Here is a 24,237-nt window from a genome sequence, read left to right as displayed (position 1 = left end):
TTCTAGACTCGCTGTAACACAGATACCATCCTACACATTACAAACGAGAGAGAAGGAGGTTAAATGATTGTTAGGTTAGCGGAGGGTGGAGAGATATTTATATTCTAGGAAGCATACTGATAGAATCTTAGTGTTTTTATTCCTTTAAGCTCCTGTGATTGTGTGCTATAGAACTGTGCAGTGGGTTTGTTCTCATGCATATTCTCCACAATAATAGACGATTCTTGTCCTTTGTCCGCGTACTTTTTTCCTAACACAAAAGCTGCCCTCTGAAATTCCAAACCTTTCATAGTGAGACATTGGTTTTGTAGGTTCTGACGGACCATTGCTGAGAAAAAAAATTCAGTGCTGATTCAGCAGTTTCCTGGGCTTTCAGATTAGTATCTTTAAAATTTTTCTTCTAGATTTGTTAGGGGTGGTTTGTAAAATTGCTGCTGTTTGCAAAAATATACTGTTGTACTGTAAATGTTTGATGAGGTCACTATTTTTAATCCATTTTCTGGTCCTTGCCCATTAATGCATATTCAGCAGAGGGAACTTTCTTCTTTTTTGGTGACTTTATATTAATGAGGCACTAATGTAAAATCATCAGTATCTCCCTTTTATGATGATTTATTGAGAATGTTTGTTTTAAATTGATGTGTAAGGCATATTTTTGTAATAGCAACCCATTTACATAGTTATTCTATTTACTATAGCTTTCTGTCAAAATGGTCAATCACGACCTTCAAAGAAAATGGTTGAAAATGTCTGACTTATTCACGGTGGGTGAATTGGGCAAGAAAATGGAGACAATGTGTTGCCACTCGTCACTGGGACAAGGAGTCTGTGTAATGAAGAAGAGACTGGGCAGGACAGTGCTAACTCTGCTATTGAACCTCAGCCAGTGATTCATCAGAAGGAATGCTTTTGCCTGCAAGTTATAGAAAATCTAACTAGCTTTGTGTGAACCATAAAGACATTGATTGTTCACTTAATGAGAGGTTTAGAGGTAGAAATATCAGACACATAGGTGGCTCAATAGATCCACAATGTTAGGGCACTAGACTCGTTACAGGTATCATGGCCTTCTCCTCATAATCACAAAGTGGCTGCAAAAGTTCCAAGCATCATATCCTCATAGAAAACTGAGGACAGCCAAGGTGACAAAAGAGTTTTTGCTTTTCATCGGGGAAAAAAGTCTTTCCTAGAAGACCTCCAGCGGACTTTCCTTTATATGTCTTTGCCTCAAAGGTGGGTTCAATGCCATTCCTGTATGCAAGGCATTCTGGGAAAACCGTAAGTTTATCTCTGAGATTAGATAGGTAGAGAGATGGAGAGAAATAAATAAATAAATATCATGTAGCTCTATGTTACTGCATGTTTCTGTAGGCTCCACAGTCGGAGGAGGACTTGGGAGAAGAGGGCTTGAAATGACCGTGGGACCTAACACTGCGCCTTTCTAAGGTGCTCTTTCCATGCTGACCTCTCTGCTACAGCTGCATCTTCTAGCTTGCTCCAGATTTCCTTTCAGGCCTTGCCAGTCTGCTCAGAGAAAATCTGGCCATCATGTATCTCCCTGGAAATGTCAGAATATCCCTTTACAAAAACAAAATAAAACAGAACTGTTGCTGTTATGTTATCGGCTCCTCCACCCCAGTTCCCCGCCTCCCCCTCTCCGCAAGATCGCCTGTCGATGTCCCAGCACCAAGCCAAACTCAGTGTGACCAAAACTAAACCCTAACACCAAATTGTGTTGACTTCATCAGTGAAAACAAAGAGAATAAATCAAAACATTGGTAGTGATGATGATAGTGGATAGAAGGACGTTGTAGAAAACTCTAATTTCAGTGATTAGCAGTTTTATTTCATCAAAAAGGCAATTACTGGGACTTCTGCTTTGGACAAGGTGACACAGACCTGTTTCTCCCCGTTTACTTCCACTAAGCTCACCTGTAAAGTGGAAATAGTGCAAGAGATAAACAAAGGAAAATTATGAAAGGTGATAAGTATGGGAACTAGTTTGAGGCCCCAGGACTGGCAGAACAGTACAGAGGTGGGACGTCTTACATCTCCCACTCAACGAAAGGTTGCACAGACCTGATGTTTTTTTGACTCTCGCCAGCTACATTAGGAAGCCCAGGTAGGTCCTTTCTCCCAGATCCAATGGGTGTCTCTCTGATAACCCCAGGCTAGTCTGGTGAAACTGGCAAAATAGGGTCAATCAGGAACCCTGTTGATAATGAGCATCTCAGAGAAATGCTTTTTTTCCCTGCCAGGCCTGAGACTTCCCTTTTCTGCCAACAAATACTGAGGCAGGCCGCCAGGCAGAATCAGGAAGACTTGGACTCAGCCACAGCAAATGGTCCAGGCCTGGAAGTCTCATTGCCCCTGTGGGCTTGAGACTTTCCTCCCTGTCAGGAGACTCCAGGGCAGTTGGGAGTCACCAGGAGGGGATCCCACTGTTTTGCTTCCCTACAGAGAGACACTCAGCAGCCCAGTCTGGGAAAACCACCTCAGTTCTCTTAGGCAGCAAAAGCAGGGACCAGAGGGGAGTCCTGGTGATACCAGATAAACAAAACAGACCAAAATACCCTGCAAGCATTCTGAAAATTAAACCGCCGTTAGAACTACAGTTAACAAAGTTTGACCAAGACCCACATGCTAAACCTAAGCAAGGTGCCTGAAAAGAAATGATTTAACTAGGAAGCAAAGTCTCCTGACATAATAGACTAAACCTCTATGATCCAATAGAGTATCAGCCATCATACCAAGAAAAATCAAATTTGAATGAGAAAAGACAAGTAACTGTTGACAACACCAAGCTGAGTCAGAGGTTGGACTTATCTGAAAAGAATATTAAAGTTGCCATCATAAAAATATTTCCATGATCAATTTCAAATTCTATTGAAACAAATGAAAAAATAGAAAACAGTAACAAAGAAATACAACTTGTAAAGATACCAAATGGAAATGATAGCACTAAAATTACAATAACAGAACATTTTAACTTGGATAGCTCAGTACTAGAGTGTAAATGACAGAGGATAGAATCAGTGAACTTGAGCACAGAAGAAAACAAAAGCAGTACATGAAAAACAATATGAACAGAGCCTCGGGGATGTTTTGAGAAGGAACAAAAGATCCACAATTTGTATCATCAGTCATAGTGACTGATAACAGTCGCTATGTATATTGTAATACAAAGAGCAACCATTAAGAAAATTATATAGAGATAAACTCAAAAATACTATAAACAAAGCAAAATGGAATCCTAAAAAAAGTCAAGTAGGTAGTTCACAGGAAAGCAAGAAGAAAGAAATAATGAGGACCAATGATGAAAAACAAATGGGAGACAATGTGAAGATTTAAGTGCTAACATAATTACCTTAAATATTGATGAGCCAAATATACCAAGGAAATAACAGAGATTAGTTGAGTGAATAAAAGACCAACAGTCAAGGACTGGATCTCCAGAATATATAAAGAACTCACATGACTCTACACCAGGAAGACAAACAACCCAATTAAAAAATGGGCAAAGGACCTGACCAGACACTTCTCCAAGGAGGACATACAGAGAGCCCAGAGGCACATGAAAAAAGAATCTATGTCACTAGCCATCAGAGAGATGCAAATTAAAACAACAATGAGATACCACTTCACACCAGTCAGAATGGCCATCATTAATAAATCAACAAACAAGTGCTGGGAGAGGTTGTGGAGAAAAGAGCACCCTAGTGCACTGTTGGTGGGAATGCAGACTGGTGCAGCCACTGTGGAAAACAGTATGGGATTTCCTCAAAAAGCTAAAGATGGATCAAAACTAAGCCTTTTTATCCAGTGATCCCACTGCTGGGGATTATACCCTAAGAATCCTGAATCACCAGTTCAGAAGAACCTATGCACCTCGATGTTCATAGCAGTGTTATTTACAATAGCCAAGTGTTGGAAGCAGCCTAATGGCACATCAGTAAATGAGTGGATCAAAAACTGTGGTACATTTACACAACGGAATTGTATGCATCAGAAAGAAGGAGCTCCTACCCTTCACAACAGCATGGATGGAACTGGAGAGCATTATGCTAAGTGAAATAAGCCAGGCAGTGAAAGAGAAACACCATATGATCTCACCTATAAGGGGAATCTAATCAACAACAACAACAAAAAACAAGCAAGCAAAATAGAACCAGAGACATGGAAATAAAGAACAAACTGACAGTGATCAGAGGAGAGGGGAGAGAGGGAAAACAGGGAGAGAAGAAGGGGAAGGGGCAAGTCAAGGAACATGAATAGCGAACTCATAGGCACAAACAATGGGGGGATTGACTTGGGAATTAGTGGGGGCAGGGGAGAGCAGCGGGCAGGGGGAAGGCAGGACAACTGTAACTGAACAACAATAAAAAAACAAACACCATGACTCAACTATACCATGCTTACAAGAAACTCCAAATTCAATGACATAAGTTTAAAGTCAAAGGATGGAAAAGAGATATCATATACACGTGAATTTAAAAAACAGGAAAGGCTATATTTATTAATTGCTGATAAACCAACCTTCCCTCTTTCCAACCTCATGCTTTTTTGCTATAAGCATGAAATGTTTTATACATGCTTGAGAAAAATACAAGTGGTAATCATGCTAATTCTTGTGAGCCAACCACTGACTGATGGCTAGTAAGTAAGAAACATAAAAGCAGAGTAATTCATAGTCAGAGGGCCAGGGCATATGAAAAGCAAGTCTGGAAAACCAAGTCTCTAGTAAGAAAAAATCCACAAATACAATCACGCCCAGGCTTGGTGGAAATGTGCAGATTTTGGAAACCAATCCAAGTAACGTACTTGGGAAGTTCTGCAGGGGAAATTCTAAGAGATGTGGTGGGAAGGAAGGACCAGGAAAGGGACAGCAATAAACACAGGTTGCTAAGGAGTTCCAGAGTGCAGTGCTGGCCTGAGCCAAGGAGTCATGCTGTCAGTAGAGGCTGAGCAGAGCGCAGGGCTGGCGGAGGGTGGGCTAAGAAGCCATCCCGACTGCCACGTGAGGTTGCCAGGCTGTGCCCTTTGCAAGAGGGCCTGGCCAACACCGCATGTAAGGCCTGACTCCAGCTCACACTGTTTGCCAAGCCTCACGCCGAGATGCAGCATTGCAGCCATCTGGAGGAGGACTCTGGTTCTTTTTTCATCCATATTCTCTCTCTTTTTAAATTAAGATATAATTTACATACCACAAACACCCTTTTAAAGTGTATGATCCAGTAGCTGTTAGCGTGTTCACTAAGTTGTGCAACCATCACCGCTATCTAATTTCAAGAAATTTTTATCTTTTCCGAAAGAACCCCCTCCTTCCCCCCTCCCCCACTTCCCCCTCCTTTCTTTCTTCCTTTCTGTCTTTCTGTCTTTCATTTTCTTTTCAAGTTCCCTTGAGTGTATGCTTAGGGGTGGAATTGCTGTGTGATATCCTGACCCTATGATTAACTTTTTGAGGAACTACCAAAATGTTTTCTGAAGTGGCTGCACCACTTTACATTCCCACCAGCAAGGTGTGAAGGTTCCAGTTTCCTTACATCTTTACCAATATTTGTTATTTTACATATTTTAACTATATGTATTGTAGTGGGTGTGAAACAGCATCTCAGTGTAGTTTGATTTGTATTTAATGATGATTGCATCTTTTCTTGTGATGCTTGGTTGGTTGTGTGTCTTCTTTAGATAATGCCTATTCAGATCCATTGCCCGTTGTCTTTTAGTTGTTTATTTGAAAGAGTCCTTTTTATATTCTGGATACATGTCCCTTGTCAGATGTAGGACTTATAAATATTCCCTTCCATTCTATGGGTTGTTTTTCACTTTCTTAATAGTTTTCTTTGACGCAGGCAGATTTTTTGAAGTGATAAAATTGATAAAGTCCAAGTTATCTATTTCTTCTTCTGTTTCTTATGGTTTCAGTGTCATGTCTGAGAAGCCTGTTTCTAATACAAGGTCCTGAAGATTTACGCCTATATTTTCTTCTAAAAGATTTTTAGTTTTGTCCCATACATTTACTCTTTGACCTTTTGAGTTAATTTTTGCTTAAGTAGGGGTCCAACTTCATTCTTTTCTATATCCTGTTGTCCCAGTACCATTGTTGAAAATACTGTTTTCCCCCATTTGATGATCTTGGAATCCTTGTCAATAATCAGTTGACTGTAGATGTAAGGATTCATTTCTGGAGTTTCAACTCCATTCCCTTGTCTAGCTTTATGCCAGTACCACACTGTCTCAACTGCTGTAACTTGCTTTGAAATCAGGAAGTGAGAGGCCTAAGTAAGGAAGAGACCTACTTAGTTCTTTTTCAAGATTGTCTTGTCTATTATGGATCCCTTGCATTTCACAAGAATGTTAGGATCAAGTTGTCAATATCTGGGGAAAAAAACCTAGCGGGGATTAAAATTAGTGTGGAGATAGATTATATGAAAAAATATTACTAACTAATATGACTTAATTGACATAGAGCAGATCCCCTTAAAACTTCAAAATATACATTCAAGTCCACTTGACATATGTGTGAAAATAACTCATATTCCAGCCTCTGAGGCAAATTTCAATGGATTAAAGTTGCACAGAGTTTGCTCTCTGATGACAGAAGAATTAAACTGAAAGTAAACATTAAGGACAGTTAGAACAAATCCTCAAAAATTTACAATTCTATATACTAAATAGACCAAAGGGAAAAAATTCCAATGACTATAGGAAAATGTTTTGAATTGAACAGTAACATTAACATCATATGTCAAAACCTGGCAGATGCTGCTAAAGAGAGAATTTGAGACTTTTAAATAAATTTATGAGAAAAGAAGAAAGGCTGAAAATAATCTAAGCTTCCATTTAAGGAGCTGAGAAAAGAATAGCAAGAGAAAGTAAAAGAGTCTTCAGTTAATAAATTCTCTCATTTTTTACACATTTGAAAATGCATGTATCAGTCTTGCTGGGCATGGAGTTCCAGATGGCAGTTCTTCTCCCTCACTCTGAGGACCTTATTCCATTGTCTCCTGGCCTCTGTTCATGAAAAGACTGCCGTTGGTCTGACAGTTTCTCTGAGGTAATTTGTCTCTTATTTACGCCTGCTTTTAAGATTTTCTCCTTGTCTTTGATGGCTGTCAGGGTACTGATATCTTTTTGTCTTGCTTAAGGCTAGAATTAATGTCTTTTACCAATTCTGGAAATCTCTCAGCCAAATTTGGATAAATCACTCAACTCTGTATTACTCCTCTCCTTGAAACCTGGCAGTGTCTCCCTTATGTAGCAACCATGTCACTACTCGGATCTGTCACGGTCTGGCCCCTGCATGTGTCTGTAATTAAACTGCCATATCCGTCTGTTGGAAAAGCCTTGTCACTCAAACTGGTGATCCTATTTCTTGTTCATAACTCAGCTTAATAATCACCTAGTCATAAGCCTTTTCTGAACCCCCCCTTCCCTTAACCACTCTCCGTTTTGTATATCCACTCTTCCCTGCTTATGCATCTACCAGTAGATCGCATTGATCTATTTATGTGTAAATCACCCACTCCTCCTACCCCTCAAGTTCCTGGTGGACAGTTCCCTTTGTAGCACTTAGTATGGGCTCTATAAATGTGTATAGTTTGAATAAATGCATGAGTTGAAAGAATCAAAAAACAAAGACAAACTATCTACCTCATAGAGATCTTGTAACAACTAAGTACCGTATTCTTCAGACTATAAGATGTACCCCGCTACCCCAGAAATTTGGGGAAGAAATAGGGGTGTGTCTTATAGTCTGAATGTAACTTACCTGACTCGCTGTGTGTGGGGGGCAGGGGGCAGTGGAAAAGCGGGGTCACAGGTTATTAAATATTTTACCACATTTTTTGCTTCAAAATTTTTTTTCCTATTTTCCTCCTCTAAAACCTAGGTGCGTCTTATGGTCTGGTGCATCTTATAGTCCTAAAAATACGGTATGTACCCTATGAGAGAGCACCTGGCAAGCAAGTGCTAATCTGTTGTTTGAATAGAAAACAAGTCATGCATTATTTTGGTACAGTGGGTTCTGTACCAAAGTGGTGGTTTCTTTAAATTTCCTTATTCCATATGGCATAAAGCAGAGTTCTTCGTGTTCTTTGATCATAATGAAGTATTGTTTTGGTTCTGTGCCTTCTCTGCTAATTGCTATACTTTTCAGTCCCAGCTGAAATAAAATAAGTCAAGGCATTCTATGAGAATGGTGGACATAGGTTACCAGCCATTACATTCTATCCATTCCCTGTGCACCTGAGCGTGGTCTTCTCCCGTACACTGTCACAACGGATTTCTCCTTCTCTTCCATTAGGCGTCTGCTATAATTTCACCCTGAATTGGGCCTTCACTGACCCTCCTTATAAAATAACAAACCTTCACCCCACCCCCATTCTGTGTCCCCTTTTACCTGCTTTTTTCCCCTCAGTACAATTGACCGCAAGTGAAATATATATTTATCTCTTTTATTGTTATGTGCCTGCCATAACACACATAAACATTTAAACTTCTTAAACGTAGGAACTGTGCTGTGTGGATGGAACAGCATCTGGCATACAGAAGTACTCAGTAAATATTTATTGCGTGAATATACCAATGTATGCGCCACTGATTCTCATCAGTAAAATCCTGATACTGTAGCAGACAGACATGATACAGCTACTCTGGGCATGGGGGCGTTCAGCATTCGTCTTAATCTGGGGTAGGATTACAAAACTTGACAATTTTGCTTTTCCTTAGAACAGACTGCCTAATGCATGATTTCATCCTGAAAACTGAAGAACTCACTTCCTCTCCTGGCAGGCACCTAAACCGAGTTCTAAACTGGTCGAGTACAAAGCCTGTCTGTTCTCTTCTGGGTTAAAGGCAGTGGCATTTCCTGCCTGCTTTTAGCAAGCTTTATTTTGCTTTCTGTTTTCTTTCACTGCTTAAGGACAATTTGCATATGTTTTCTCCCTACTTTATCGTTTCTATCTTGGCAAGAGGTTTCAATTAGTACTGTGTGGGCGCTCATGCAGAGAAAGTACCCATTTACAATATCTGCAGGAAATAAATTCGTATTTCATAGAACCAAACATCTAAAGCTATAACTCATTTGTATATTATAAGAGAAAGGTCCAGAGAGGATAAAATGGCTTGTTGAAGTCCACATAACTAACTTTCGCAGCACAGGCGAGGCTAACACCCACTTCCCCTAATTCCCAGGCAAGATCTTCATACTCTCCTGTCTGATTTTCCTTCAATAATTTCATTTATGTTTTTCTTACCCCCTGAGCATTAATCCAAAGCCTCCCCCAATTCTTATATCACTAGTGTGCCTCTGCCTGTGGCATGCATCAACCACCTACCTCCTCAACCTTCAATGATCAAACTGCTCTGTTGATTTTGGGGTGCTGTCAGAATTTTCTCTCCAGACCTACAGGACTAAAAAGAATGTGGTCTTTCAGCTAAACTGATTTTCCAAAGTCAACTTTGTTGCCAATGAAAACACATGGCCCAAGAAGTCTGACACTGTTCCCCTCCACTTGAGGAGGAGCTTGTCTCTGCCTCCTCCCCCTGGCTAGGGACATGCTGGTCTCACTTGTCACTCAGTACTGACTGTCACATTAGCAGCATGCACTGGTAACCTGGTGGACAATGAACACTCACCATGAAAGTCACCTGCAGGCACCTTCTGGACTGAAGGCTGATGACTGTGCTATCATTGAGCTGGCAGTGCCTCCTGGTGGCCAAGGTTCCAAAGGTTTCCAGCTGAAAGGTGGCCTGTATGACAACAACCCGCCTGGGGACCCCTTCCCCCTCCGTCCTTCTGAGTCTTGTCCCCACCCGTTTGCAGTCCGCCCAGCCCCACATTATGCGGTGAGAATCTGTCAAGTGCCAGTCTTTTCAGTTTTTTGCTGACAATTCCCAAACATGATCATGATAATGAAAAAAAAAAATTGGGGACAAGGGGTGGGGAATATAAATATTAAAAAGTCACTAATGTCTCTAGGGCAGGTCACTTTGAAAAGTGCTTTGTAATAATGTGTCACTGCTTTTCCTTACCATCAGCCTGCTGGGGGCCCTGTCACACCCCTGTTCTTGTAGAAGACTTCAGCTGCTCAGAAGTGGCAAATCATCCTCCTGAAGTCATTCTTGTTAAGCTTTCATAAGAATACTTTCAGATGTGTTAAAGAGATACTCAGAGAGGTCTAGCCGGTTTTTCTGCTTGTATTCCAAACAGAACACACATTATCCTAAAGATCACATTTTAAACTGTATATGCCTCATAAAATGGAAGGTAAATCTGATCTACAAGCGTTAACCTTGAAATCGCTGGCACAGGACCCCTAAATGTAGACTTGGGTCTGGGAGGGGCCGCCTCTGGGAACCTGGAAGGCTTCACTTCTCCAAGAGGGAGAGACAATTCCTATGTAATAAACAGGCTGTGCTACAACAACTGAAGTGGGGACTCTTCCTTCTATGTGTCCCTGTGGTCCCCAGACATCCTCTGTCCTCATGCTGTGTCTGGTCTCCTCAGGGGTCCCTTCCATTATGTCTTTCTTTCCCAGACAATGCCCCGATTCCATTCCTTTCTCTATGTGCCCTTTCTAACTTTTCCTCATGAGAAACCTACCTATCTGTCCCCTGTCTGTTTTCGCAAGGCTGTGGCATGTAATCTGATAAAGGGTTTCGGTAGTAGGTCACCACCCATGGTTCTACGCCTCCCATTGACATTTGCATTGTGACTGTGGCCCCCAGAAGCCCTTGACTTATTGGACTTGGAAACCAACTTTCTCAACCAAACTACACACATGGCCCAGCCTCCATTGCACCCGCTCCACACATACTCACTCAGTCTCAAAGATGATGTTTTGAGGCAGAATGCCTTTGCTTCCTTGAGTTCAGCTTGGGTGCCTCCACAACTGGAGTATCACTGCAGTGACCAAAAACTCCAGGTGCGGGAGAAGAAGGGCTTCGACATAGTGCCAACAGGCACTGCATTCTGATGCATGCTTGTTTATTCACACCACAGACCGGCTGGAGCATAGAGGCAGCCGGAGAAACACACAGCCCTCAGGGACTGAGCAGTAGGATTTCTTTACCGGGACTGTGGGTTGCCAACCAAGGTTTTGGATAACGGTGGAATATTCCAAAACAGAGAAGAGAGAATCTGGTCATTGTTTTAATATGCCAGTCAATTAAAAGAAAGCATGGTCAGAATGTCAAGAATCGGAGGAGAGAGAGGCAAGTGAGCCATGGCTACAATTAGGGAACATTATGCTGAAGCCTGGCGTTTTTTACTGCCATCGACTGTGTCTTATCCAACAGGTTTCTTGGGTTCCTAAGAAATTTCTAGAATATGCCCCCAGCCAATCAGGGACTTCCAGGAGCAGGCCAAGTCCTTTTTGCTCATCCCTACCCTGGGCCCTTTCCCCCTTCCCCATCTCCCAAACCTTCCACATCGGTCCTGTCTGCGATTACGCCCTCTCAGAAGCGGTTCAAACATCACCAGGGCAGCACCCCTGGGGAGACCGAGCCTAAACTGTGTGTTGAGCAGCGCCCGCTTCCCCGTGAGCACTGGCAGCCCCCGGGCCGCGCCGCGCTGATTCGCTGCCGCGGACACTGCGGCGCCCGCGCCGCGCCCGCCCCTCGCCGTGCGCGGGCTGGTGCAGCCTCAGTCTGTCTGCAGCCGCACGGCCACCGCGAGCCCAGCGCTGCAGCCCGAGCGCCCGCTCTGTGCCCCTGAGGACCTCAGCGGTGAGCCCCTAAAGCCCGCGTGATGCAGGCTACTGCTGATTCCACCAAGATGGACTGTGTGTGGAGCAACTGGAAAAGTCAGGGTATTCTCTTTATTTCAGTAATGCATGCCTGCGGCTCGCGGGAACCCCGGGACCCGGACTCCGCCATTGTGCATCATTTCACCTGTGGGACCTGTGCATGCTTGATCCGCAAGAGCTTTCTATTGGGGGGAGTAAACTTGTGTCTAAAATCAAAATGGGTGGTGTTTGATGTTTTTTCTTTCTCCTTTTTTTTTTTTAACATCCCACCACCACCCTTTTGTTTTCTTGTTGTAATGCTAGTATTTTAATAATGCATCATTTGCCTCCTCCAGGAGCTCTTTTGGGATCTGTTGGTCAATCAATACTTGTTTAATCCCTCTTCATCCCCGGAGTTAAATTGCTTTCTTATTGTTCCATGCATCCCACTGTATTTTATTTCTGTGGAAAGGTTGCAATCTCCTGGTAGAACCATTAACTGAGTGGGCTCTAGTGCATCCTTTTAAGAGAGACACACCCATTTCAAGGTTGTTATTTGTGGTCACACAAAGGAGACTGGAGATGCAGACCAGCTCTCCAAATCCTGAAGATGTGATGGCGTAGCCAATATTAGGGTGGTTCACTAGGAAATATTTTAGGATTTTTTTCTGCCATTGGGTAACTTGGAACTACTATTTTTTAATAATGGGCACTGTGGAACAAATGGAGGGAAATAAAAAGCGCTGCCCTCTGGTATAACAGGTTTATTTTGAAATGGTCCGTATCAGCACTGGGTGTGGCCACCCTCCAGCCTCGCTTGGTTTGCTTTTCAGCCATTTTTATTCAGCCTCATACTTCACACATTCATCTCTCCTTTGTTACGTTAAGATGCTCTCCTTCACCTTGCTCAGTTTGAGATTAAGAGGAGACAGAGATAATTTCCGAGAATAAATTATGTGTAGAAAACTGGAGTGTTTGTAAGATGCAGTGCCTTTCAATATTTAACAAAAACGGTTCTGAAGAAGGTGCATTTGACTTAACCTGCAGGGTTGCAGCATCCCTGAGGGGACCAAGAATCCTCTGGAGCAGAAGCTGTTTTTATTTTATTTTATTTTTTTTAACCTCGCATCTTCCCCTTGTAATTGTATTTCACAGAAAGAATAGAATACCTTCTCATCTTTAATGCCCTGTGGGATTTTTCTTTGGTAATTTTTTTTAAACAGAGAAAAAGTAAACATGAACCTTAGAATTAAGAAAACATTCGCCTTGCCTCTTATTTGTCTGTTGGGTGGTAATGACATAAAATACAACAGTCAAGCTCAAATTATATGGATCTATTGGAAATACAACTGTCAAAAATAAAGAAATGGACCTAATAATTTTAAAAGCTAGGACATAAAGAAATGCGTGGCAATTCAAGAGTGTAATTTTAGAGAATGATGACAGTGATATGGAATAGCACATGCTTTGTACAGAAGGCAGAATTTATACAAAATCCTTGATAATGTTTCATTCTTGTTACGCGTTTGGATTCATCCAGTTCATTTGATATACACACCCAACAACCAACGATGGGTTCATATAATATCAAGTTTAGTTGGACATAAAGACATAACAAAGTTGGTTTTTAGACTGTGATTATGGGTTTCTTCTATTCTTACCAAAGGTAGGTACCAAAAGGCAGGTTTTCTGTTTTATTTGTACAAAATATAAGACACTATTTCATCGTAAGCCTATGTGTTTTGGCTTAGTTGACCTTCTCATGGGAGAGGGCAGGTTACAAATGCATGGACATTTATAATCACAAAATGACACAAAATGCTATTACTTATCCATTGAAGACAATCATTTTCATTTCCAATATACAGCTACTTGTGAAGATTAATGCAAAATCATTGAGGGCCTTTTGCATGCAGTGACCTTTGGTAGTCTTCGTACCACTGATTTCCTTCTGTCAAATAGAACAAAGCCACTATCTTGAAAAACTGACCAACAACTAGGTGGGTGGGTTTATATGCATAAAAGAGAAATGATAAGAAGTGAATATTCCCTTTTCTCCCCACTAGGAGAACTTTTCATCTAAATTAAACCTACAATACGATTTTTGTTAGAATTTTCAATGTATCTTCATTTTAGTTCCTTTATCAAAAACAGTTGCCGTTAACCCTGGCTGCATATTATTATCACCTAGGGAGCTTAAGAAAACAAAAGTAAGCCTGTACCCTTAGAGGTTTTGAATCCGTTGGGCCAAACATCAGTATTTTTTCAAAGCTCCTCAAGTGGCCCTGGCTGGTGTGGCTCAGTAGATTGAGTGCCAGCCTGCAATCTGAAAGGTCGCCAGTTTGATTTCCAGTCAGAGCACATGCCTGGGTTGTGGGCCAGGTCCTCAGTTGGGGGCATGTGGGAAGCAACCAATTGATGTATCTCTCTAACATTGATTTCTCCCTCCCTTCCCTCAGTTTTTCCCTCAGTTTCTCTCTCCCTTCCTCTCTCTCTAAAAATAAATAAATAAAATACTTTAGAAAGTAATAGTCCTTATTTTTAATCCTTGCCCAAGGACATGCTTATTGACTTTAGAGAGAGGGAAGGGAAGGGAGAGAGAGAAGGGGAGAAACATCAGTGTGAGACACATTGATTGATTGTTTCCCATGTGCCCCAACCAGGGACCTAACCTGCAACCTAGGTATGTGCCCTGTTAGGGCATCAAACCCGAGACCTTTCAGTTTCATGGGACTACGCTCTAACCAACTGAGCTGTACCAGCCAGGGTGTGTTTAATACTTCTTAGTGAACCCAGTCCATAGACCAGCAGAGCAAGGGCCAATACACAAATGATGAAATGGGTGTGATCTAGGAGCAGCCAAGAAGGCAATTAAAAGAAGTCCATGTAACATTGTTGATACTGTCCTCCAGAACTGTTCAAATTAGAAAGTTTTGATTGGAAAACGGAATAAAGAAAGCGAGCTTCCAATTTCCTCCAAATTATCAAACCTTCCACGGAGAAGCCACAGCCCCTTGTACATCACATGAAGGCCTCCACTGAAACCAGCACAGTGCATTATAGGAAGTGTGCTGCGTGTGCAAAGGAACCCCACATTTATTTTACTAATATATAAGGCTTCAGCTATAGACAAGAACATTTAAAGAGAGAGATTGAAATCCATATTATGGTAAACTATACAGATTCTACTTACAACTGAAAAAATGACACTAATGTCCAATATTGGTTAATTAAGCAAAGCTCATTCTACTCAGTGAAAATGAAATCACAGCAAAACAGTAAGCTGATAAAGCACCTATATACTGGGGTGGACAAAAGTAGGTTTATAGTTGTGACTATGCGAAAGAGTTTATTCTTGTATTATTTGTTTATTTATCAGGGTAATATTTGCTTTATTATTGTTATTATTTCTTATCCTTACTTATGATTGATATTTTAGGTAATGGTGGCTGGTAATTCAACCTACTTTTGTCCGCCCCTGTAAACAGTAATCTTAAAGGCCACAGCAGTACTAGTATTGATTGGGCACATTTCCTGAGTGCTTTACTTGCCTCATTGCATTTAATCCTCACAAATTGTATGGTGTATAAGCATGGTGTGTACATTTTATTACTATCCCATTTTGCAGGTAATCAGCTAAGGCTTCTGCCAAGGCACACAGCTAGTAACGCCAGAGGCTGGACTCAGGCCTCGCCCCTCACTTCTCCCTGCTCTGTCATCTGCCTCAGGGGGAGATGGCTTTTCCTTCAGTGGCTTTTCTAAAAGTATGAATTATCTAGGTAATGGTGGTTGTGTGGATTTAATAATTCCTCACATTTACATAGGTTTTATTTGTCAAATGTCTTCTTCCTTGAGCTTCTCTGTTTTCTTTTGGACATAGAGAGGCTCAAAGAGGGTAAGCGACTTGCCTAAGGTTTTTGGTAAGTGGCATGTTGAGTAGTGAAGAGGCGACTCTTGGCTTCAGGTCTGGAACGCTGCCCGTGTCAGCACTCACCCCTCTTACCGTGTTGCTGAGCTCCAGCAAGTGAGCGCTCCGTTACCTCTGCTGAGATACTTTCACGTAGGTTCTCTCTTTAGAAGCAGCAACATTTGTCTACAAGGCAGCGATCTTAACCGATACATGCAGTTGTTGTTGTCATCACCATCGTCATTCTGAAATCTCCATCCGTGTCGTCAGTATGCCAGTCACTGTCCTAAGCTCTTGTTACATCCTCAAATTTTACTTTAGTAAAGACAGTTTCACAAATGTCAAGGCAGACCAATGTCACCTTTCATCAAAGATAGTGTTTTCTTTGTACACAATATATTAGAATACTATACAGATATTACAATATGACATAAATAATTACATTCATGAACTTCCTTTCTGCAGATTCTAATGAGATCCAATGGGAGAACTGGCTTAGCAGGGGATCTGGGGATTTTTTTTTTTAATGACAAAACTCTCGTATAAGGATAATATACCAAATGTAAGTGGTTATTATTCTATTAAAAAGTAAAAGTATTCTTTTTCACAATGTATTATCATTTACAAGAGAATCTTTATAAGGGAACATTTCAAAGTTTTGGGAGAGAATAATGCCACATTATGAAAATTTCCATTTGTACAGAGAGAGGCTAAAACAAAAGCCACAAACCACCCAAAGCCCTCCCGCCTGCAGATGATCCATGTTAACATTTGCTGACTCTAATCTGGTATCTCTGTGCCATGTCAAATGAAGCTGGAGGGCCAGGCAGGCAACCAAAACATCTTTCATAAAACAAGATTGTACGTATTTCAAAATGTATTTTGAAATAATTAAATGGAAGAAATTGACACAGAAAGAATTGCTGAACTTCAAGTGCATGTTTCTTTATAATATGTTATTTCTACCTAAAATTAAAAGAAACTATGATAAACGTCAGTGGATTGGAATCATTTTTAATTACATGTTTTGGATTTAGACTGGACAGATGGACTCTCTGCAGTATCTTTTTTTTTTTAAAGGAGATTCACCATGCATGAGAAAGAGTCACAAAAACTCTGATCTAAATTCATGTCTTCAAATCTATGATGTTTCTCAGATTTTCATGAATTAATAGTGTTTTCATTAAAAACAGTATTCCTGATACTCTATGACTAAAGCATTATGATTACTGTGTGTTAATCGGGATTGTGGGATCTTTCACTATAACCAGCAGCCTCTTCATCGATTTTTAAGGTTCTCTCCCCCACCTCCTACATGCCATCCTCACTCCCACTTGCTTCTCATAATCAAAATGATATGCTTTACTTAATTCTTTTTGATCTTTGGATTAGTTAACACATTTGAGAACAGAATCTGTGAAGTAATTGATATATTTTAAATTAGCTTATAATAGAACTAAGTTCTAAATCTGCTGAATGTAGCAAACAAAAGCTAATGTGGTTAGATAGTTTTCAGAATATCACCTTTCTTTTTGGAAATAATTAAATGTGTGTCACCACCACAATTCCCATCCTTCTCTACATGATCTCCTCTAAGTTATGTGCTTATTGGGTCATGTGTTAATATTTACATTTTCTCACCTTTCCATTTCTTACAAAATACACACAAACATTCAAAGAAACAAAATTGCGTTATAATTAAACTCATGATTTGAAAGCTAAGAATTTGACATTAATAATTCTTTAAGAGCCATTTTCTGCCAAAGCGACCATTAATAATAGCTACATTAAAAACCTTGATAATTATAATTGTATTCCAAATACATAGCATATATTTTGAATAAGAAAACATTGTTAAGAGTTTTAGAACTTAGAAGTATAAAATTCTATTTCCTCCAAATGTATTTGAGCTATATTTTTACATTAAATCTGAGCAAAGTTACCTTAATGTTCCACACAACCAAATCCTTAAATTCTTTCTTACTTTCTTTATGGTGAAAGGGGTAAAGAAAATATTTCAAGCATTACTTATAAGGTCTGTGCCCAAACTGGTATTAATGTTGAACAAATGAGAAGTACAAATATAGTAGATCAAAATTTTTAGAATTTATTGCACTTCCACTCGTTTTCCAACGGCATGTTTCACATGTGGTCACGTTGTCTGTCTTGTCTTCAGATGCATTTCATCAAACTGCAGGTCAAATCTAGTGGTAATAGGGGTCAGGATGGACATAATATTTTATTGAACAGAATGGAAGTACAAAGAAATCATTCCTTATCCTTATCTTACATCTTTTTAGTTCAAGAACTAGTTTTGCCATTACAGTCTTGGTCAAAATTTTAAATATCCTCATTTTTTTATAAAGCACTAACAACTATCTACCTCCATGATTCTTTTCCATTCCAATGCAGTGATGAATTTTAGGGTGTGGCCGAGGTTTAAGATTTTGCAGCTAATTATGACTGATGACCACTGACCAAATGAATGGTTTGTATATTGATACTGCCAGAAAGCTTAAAGAAAGAAAAAGCACATGAAGACACTAACTGTACAATACCTTGCAAACCTTCCTGGGTGCCTCCCTTGAGACCCTGTGCCCAAAGCCTGGTTTCCTCTCCATATGGCCATCTCTTCCTTTGATGCCAGTTGCCCTGTGAGACTCCACCAAAGGAGCCCATTTGCAGGAGTTGTAGCAGGAGGAGCTGGCCACACCGTCTTAAATACTCGGCCCTGCTGTTTCATTTCCTGGCTAGGTCCACCCCATCACCACCCATCACCATGACAATGGGCCTGAGCATCATTGTGTTACCTTGGCAGCATGGAGACAATGTGGTCCTAGTGCTTAGATGGAAAACCACCAAATTCACAGAACCCTAAAAGCAGTTTTTGCCTTCAGCCCAGTCTGAAGGGTAGACATTAGAAGAATGTGTTTGCGTTTTGTCTCCAATGGGAAACAGGTACTGGAGATCCTCGCTGGCTGTGTCTTTGATAATCAAATCCTTCATTTTTCATTGTTCCACCAAAGCTCATGTAGAGTAGACGATCATCTGTGTGGGTTAAATGCCGTGTCCTTTCACTGTCTACACAGAGCACCAGGCTTAATGTCTTTCCCCTTTCAAAACACCTACAGAATTACTTAAATGCTCAGAAACGGTGTTGGCAGTTTTCTCTGGAGAGCACACGGGCTGCGTTTAGGAGCTGTGAAGGAAGGGCCTGGAGGACGGAGTCACGGCAGGTGTTTTATTGGCAAAAGTTCTGTCCAGCAGTTTCCACTCTGGGCTCAGGGTGGCTGAATTACCATTTAAAGCCTTAATTTATGTAAGAGACTTTCCAAGGCACAGGAAGCTCACGAGTGTGTTGACTAGAGAAGACGTCATCTTGGAAGGTCTCTGGAAAGTATTGTACATCTATTCCCGTCATGTTTCTCCAGTTTGATAGCAAAGTGGAGGAAGGTTGAAATAGGGAAAGTTACTGTTTCTCCTTGTTAACTTTTTGAGATATTTTGTTTGCCTCATGAAAATCAGAAATACTGCTTTGGACATTGGGTTATAAAAAGAACTGAGGTTTTTCTAGCCTTCTGATCCTTTTTCGAAGGTAGTCAGTTATTAGAATCAATCATTGGAAGCTTACTGAAAAAGTAAAAGTCAACGGCATGTCACTTTTTTTTAAAGTATTCAGGTGTTACTTATATTCTTCATGGTACTAGAAATAAAGCAATCAATAAAACCCATGCCCCCACTGTACTTACATTCTAGAATGGAGGACAGTCAATAAATAAATCAGTAAAATATATAGTAAATCAGATGACTTTAAATATTATTATTATTATTATTTGTAACCATTTTGAATGTCACCTTTCAATGACCCCTTATTTGGAATGTTGATATTACCTACGAACAGGATTTTCTCAGACTTTTTAAAAAGCACATTAACTTCTCACTGCAAGTGATGCTACCTGAAATCTTTTTTGGACCAAGATGAAATATAAATAAATACATTTAAGAATATGGTGCAATAATGCAGACACTTATGCACAATTTACTGCTATTTTCTATAACTGCTACCACATTTTACCTTATAAATAAAGTATGAATATCTGCACTGCTGTCTTCCTACTTCATATATTTCTGATAAACTTTCTGAGTACTGCAGCCACTATTGGATCATGTAATGGACTACATTTAAAATAGTTTCAGAAATCAACATTTTTGGACTGCATCAAAGGGCTTATTTCTAGTAATTTAGCATAGCATTGTATTTTCATTTATTTAGCTATTAGTTAAAACTTTGCATCACTTCTGTTTTTCTTTTCTGTTCTTGCTTGGATTGTGCAAATGCTGGTCACACTGATTTCGGTGTTTCAAATCTGCCAAATCTGCCAGTTCACCCTTGACTCAGATTCGCACTAAGGCAGCACCAGGCGGGCTGCAGTGTGCCCCACCTGTGATCTGGGGTCTAAGGTGAGGTCACCCAGCCCAGTCCGTCTACCAGATTGATAGGACACACTGATCTCTCATTTCAAAGCCAAATGGTTTTTGGCAAAGCAACTTGTACTTTTTATAATCTGCAGAACAGTACGGTAATTTACGTGTTCTGGTGAGTGTGCTTAGCGTGTACTCAGGTGTGCAGCTTCTCATCTGACCATTCTGTGTTATGAGCACATTGAAGGAAGAGAAAAGTCATCTGTACTTTGTTGTACCGAAAGACTACTTGGGGTAATTTATTGCAGTTACAGAATTAATTTATATACTTTTTAACTAAGATTCTAAGGAAACTTTATTCAAATATTCATTTTTCTGGTTTGGGTATTATAAAGCTTCCTACATAAGCTTACATCACTCTAAACAAAACTAAAATGTGAAAACTTGGCATTCATACAGCAGATTGGGAACACAGAAACTCTCTCCTTTGATCATACTTCAACACTTCCTACCCTTCCCAGTGAATCACCAGAGCTTCCGGCTATTTCCCGGCACTCTGACCACGCACAGCCAAGTGCCATTCTCCCAGCCCATCAGCCCAGCCGTCTTCCCTGCCTGTTATTCCCAGCCCGAGCCCAGGGCTTTCATCTGAACTCTGTCCCCTCTGATCTTTGACCCCTCTGACCATGCTCCTTTGCCAGGTCACAGCCCTGGTCAGCTCCACCGTCTACTGCCCAGAACGCCCAGCCTCCATCCCTGTTGACTGGACCCACGGGAGATGCTTGATTTTGACCAAACCCTCTCCTTTCCGGCAGTCCTTTTACCCACTTTGAATTGTTACCGTATTCTTCTGAATCAGTGCTGTCCAAATGTGGAGACACATAGTAATTTAAAATCTTCTAGTAACCATGTAAAAGAAGAAATAGGTAAAATTGATTTTGATATTTTATTAAATCTAATGTAGGATTACAATAGGATTAACCTTTCAACAACAACAAAAAATCAATATAAAAACATCAACGAGATACTTTCCTCCCCTTTTCAGACGAAGTCTGAAAGCTGATTTGTAGTTCCCACTTGCAGCACATCTCACATGGGACTAGCCATGTTTCCAGGGCTGGGCGCCGCCTGTGGCTTGTCACTACTCTACTGAGCAGTGCAGGTCTCAGCTTTTCTTAGTCTCTTCACATCCTGCCCCAGCTGCCTCAAACTCAGGGAGACCTCAGGACTCATTTTCCAGTGAAGACTTGAGTGCTTCTACCCCCAGCCACTTCATGTCACACTCTTTCCACCTCCACACGCATCTGTGGCCACAGCCCTCCCTTTCCACTAACATTTCCAGCTTTCACTCAGCCTAAAGGTTAACTTGCTGCTCCTCCTCCTCAGACTACCCTTCTATTTACCATCTTCTGTATTACTTTGAACTTCCCACCACCTAAGCAACCACAGTTTCTTTCATCCCTTAGTCTCTCCTCTCTTGGAGGTTTTCTCCATTCTCATGACTTTGATCATCATTTCCACTCAGAATACATCCAAATGTAGGGTCAGCCTTTTTTACTAAATTTCAGTCCTGCGTTTCCAGTGGCCTACTGTACATATTCATCTGAGTATCATGGGAATGTGATATTACTGGCATTTAACTCATGGCTACTGAAGCAAGCCCTAGGGGAAAAATCATTTAATTTCCATGCTTTAAAAAGATTAATACGTATCGTGTGTAATTGTCAGCTTCCTCTCATCCCTGATCCCCATCCCATCTCTACCCCAGGCTGTGTCAGAATGCCCTGTTTTGATGTCATCACGGAAGAACCCGAAGGTGTAAAGTGTCAGCCTTTTCCCACACCAGTTCACCATCAGATTTCCTATTTTTGTCAGACAAATTAATCACTCAGCCACCCAGCTTTGAAATGTTGCTTTCACCCTTAATTAGCTCTTCCTCCTTTCTCCCACAGCTAATTAGTCAGTGTTCTTGTCAACTAATCCCTCATGATATTTCCCTTTACCCACCCCACCTCCTTGAGAAATCGTTCACCACACTCACAAACCACCCCACGTCCATGTCACCAATCCCAGCACGATCTCTCTTCTCTGAGATCAACTCTTACCACCTCTGACGACACAAGATGCACTGGTGTGGGTGCAGCGTTCTTTAAATGAGTGTCCAGTCTTCCCAGCTAGATTCTTAAAAGCAGGGGCAAAGTTTTATGACCTCTTCATTCCTGTGATCACTGGATAAGTACCTGACCAATAACTATTCACTGCAGATAATGAGTCCTTTTCACTTAAAGAAAATTTTCATTTTAAATATCTAGCTCTGGGAGCAGATTTAAACATAATCAGGTTGCCCAGAATAATTTTGCATACTTTGGGGGACGTTTAACATAGAGCCATAAAATGTGAGAGAGGCAAGTGTTTTGTCATGGAGAAAGCTTCAAACTTAGGTTCTGATCTTGCTTCTCCTGTTAACTAGTCAGTAGACAAGTTTCTCAACGCGTAACTTCCTCGGTTGCTAGAAAGTGGTCCCCCTTTATCTGTGGGGCATGCATTCCGGGCCCTTAGAACGTCTGAAGCCTCAGGTAGTGCAGATCCCTATGTGGACTGTTGTTTCCTATATGGACACACCTATGGTAAAATTTAGTTTATCAGTTGGGCACAGAAAGAGATGAACAACAAAACATAATAAAGTAGAACGGTTATAACAACATACTGTAATTAAAGCTATGTAACTGGCTTTGGGGCTGTTATTAAGTGAACTGAGGGTTGCTGAACACAAGCACTGTGCTACCTCCACAGGCCCTCCAATAATGTAGACGCTGCTAAGGGGCTACCAGGTGGGAGCGCGTACAGCCGTGGATGTGCTGGACATGGGGGTGATTCGCATCCCGAGTGGGACCAAGCACAAGGGAGCAAGATTTCGTCACGCTACTCAGGACAGAGTTCATTCTAAATTATATGAGTTTTTATTTAGGAAAATTTCCATTTAACTTCTTTGACCACAGTAGGCCACAGAAAGCAAAACTGTGGATAAGGGGAGACTCCTGTATACCTGTCTAATGGAGTTCGTTGTAAGGCTTAAATGAGGCACTATCTGAATGCGTTTTGAACATTTGAGGATCTATGTAAATAGGTAATCATGTCATTCAAGTGCCCTGAGTCAATATCCCATTGATGTTCTAGGACAGCTCTTTTGTTAACCTCCCCATTAGAAACTTCCAGCATCTTTAGCAAGTGGATTGGAAGACCTGTTGTGTGGTGATTCGTACCAAACGAATGCTGGTGAGTTAACAGTTCGTGCTCCCCGCTCAGTTCTTCAAGGGAAGCCTGGGCCTGCTGCCTGCTGTTCCAGAGCTGTTGAAACAGGAGGCCGAGACTCCGAAGGCTCTTCTGAAGGATACCACTTTTTATTGAGTTTATTGGGGTGACATTGGTTCACCAAACCATACAGGTTTCAAGCGGTACAGCTCAACAAAACATTTGCGTTCTGCATCAGGCGCCCATCACACAAAGTCCCTTTCTGTCCCCGTTTATCCCTGCTTTGCTCCCCTCCACCTACTATTTTTAATGGGTGCTAAGCAATCTGAGAAGTGGAGACTCACTTGGAAATAGCAAATTCTATCTGCTCTTTGCCTGAAATCTACTCACAAGGTCTCCCATGCCCCTTCACATTTCAGAGGTAGGTGCAACACACCTAGCCTTAGGAGTACCCCGCCTTTAGACAAGTCAGGCTGCCTTAGAGCGTACAGTTGACCCTCGAATGCTGCAGGGATTACAGACGCCAACCCTGGAGCAGCTGGGAATCAGAGTGTGAGTACAGAGGGCCCTCTGCCCCCACTGATGCCCAAACGTGAATTGAAAACACAGTTGACACCCAGACGACATAGGTTTGAGCTGCTCGGGTCCACTTTCACTCGGAGCAGCACTGCTTTTCCTTTGCTCCTGGGACCTGTTTATAGAACTGACCCCACTCCAAAGAGCAGAAAAAAGCTTTGTTTCACTCCCCCAAATATTTAGGCCTCTGCCTAAATATGATTCTTTCCTCTACTTTTTTTTAAAAAAGACTTTATTTATTGTTAGAGGGAGGAGAAGGGAAGGAGAGAGAGAAACATCAATGTGTGGTTGTCTCTGGTGCCCCCTACTGGGGACCTGGCCTGCAACCCAGGCATGTGCCCTGACTGGGAA

The 24,237-nt window shown here is 41.2% G+C and overlaps 1 protein-coding gene across 2 annotated transcripts in view; it reads left to right on the top strand.

The window, feature by feature from the left end:
• RTN1 (reticulon 1) overlaps window positions 1-24,237 on the top strand; it is a 167,348-nt gene that overhangs the window by 133,736 nt on the left and 9,375 nt on the right. Inside the window, exon 1 of one of the 2 annotated variants that reach the window (XM_045822550.1) lies at window positions 11,656-11,813. The exons of the other annotated variant lie outside the window; for it this stretch is intronic. Coding sequence (XP_045678506.1) covers window positions 11,753-11,813 — 61 coding nt within the window. The 5' untranslated portion in view covers window positions 11,656-11,752. Of the gene's footprint in view, window positions 1-11,655; window positions 11,814-24,237 lie in introns of those variants that run through there. 2 annotated transcript variants of the gene reach the window in all.

This window comes from Phyllostomus hastatus, unplaced genomic scaffold (genome assembly GCF_019186645.2).
Source record: "Phyllostomus hastatus isolate PE091 unplaced genomic scaffold, TTU_PhHast_1.1 phas_scaffold_501, whole genome shotgun sequence".
Taxonomy (NCBI): domain Eukaryota; kingdom Metazoa; phylum Chordata; class Mammalia; order Chiroptera; family Phyllostomidae; genus Phyllostomus; species Phyllostomus hastatus.
This window is presented reverse-complemented; position numbering and strand designations above follow the sequence as displayed.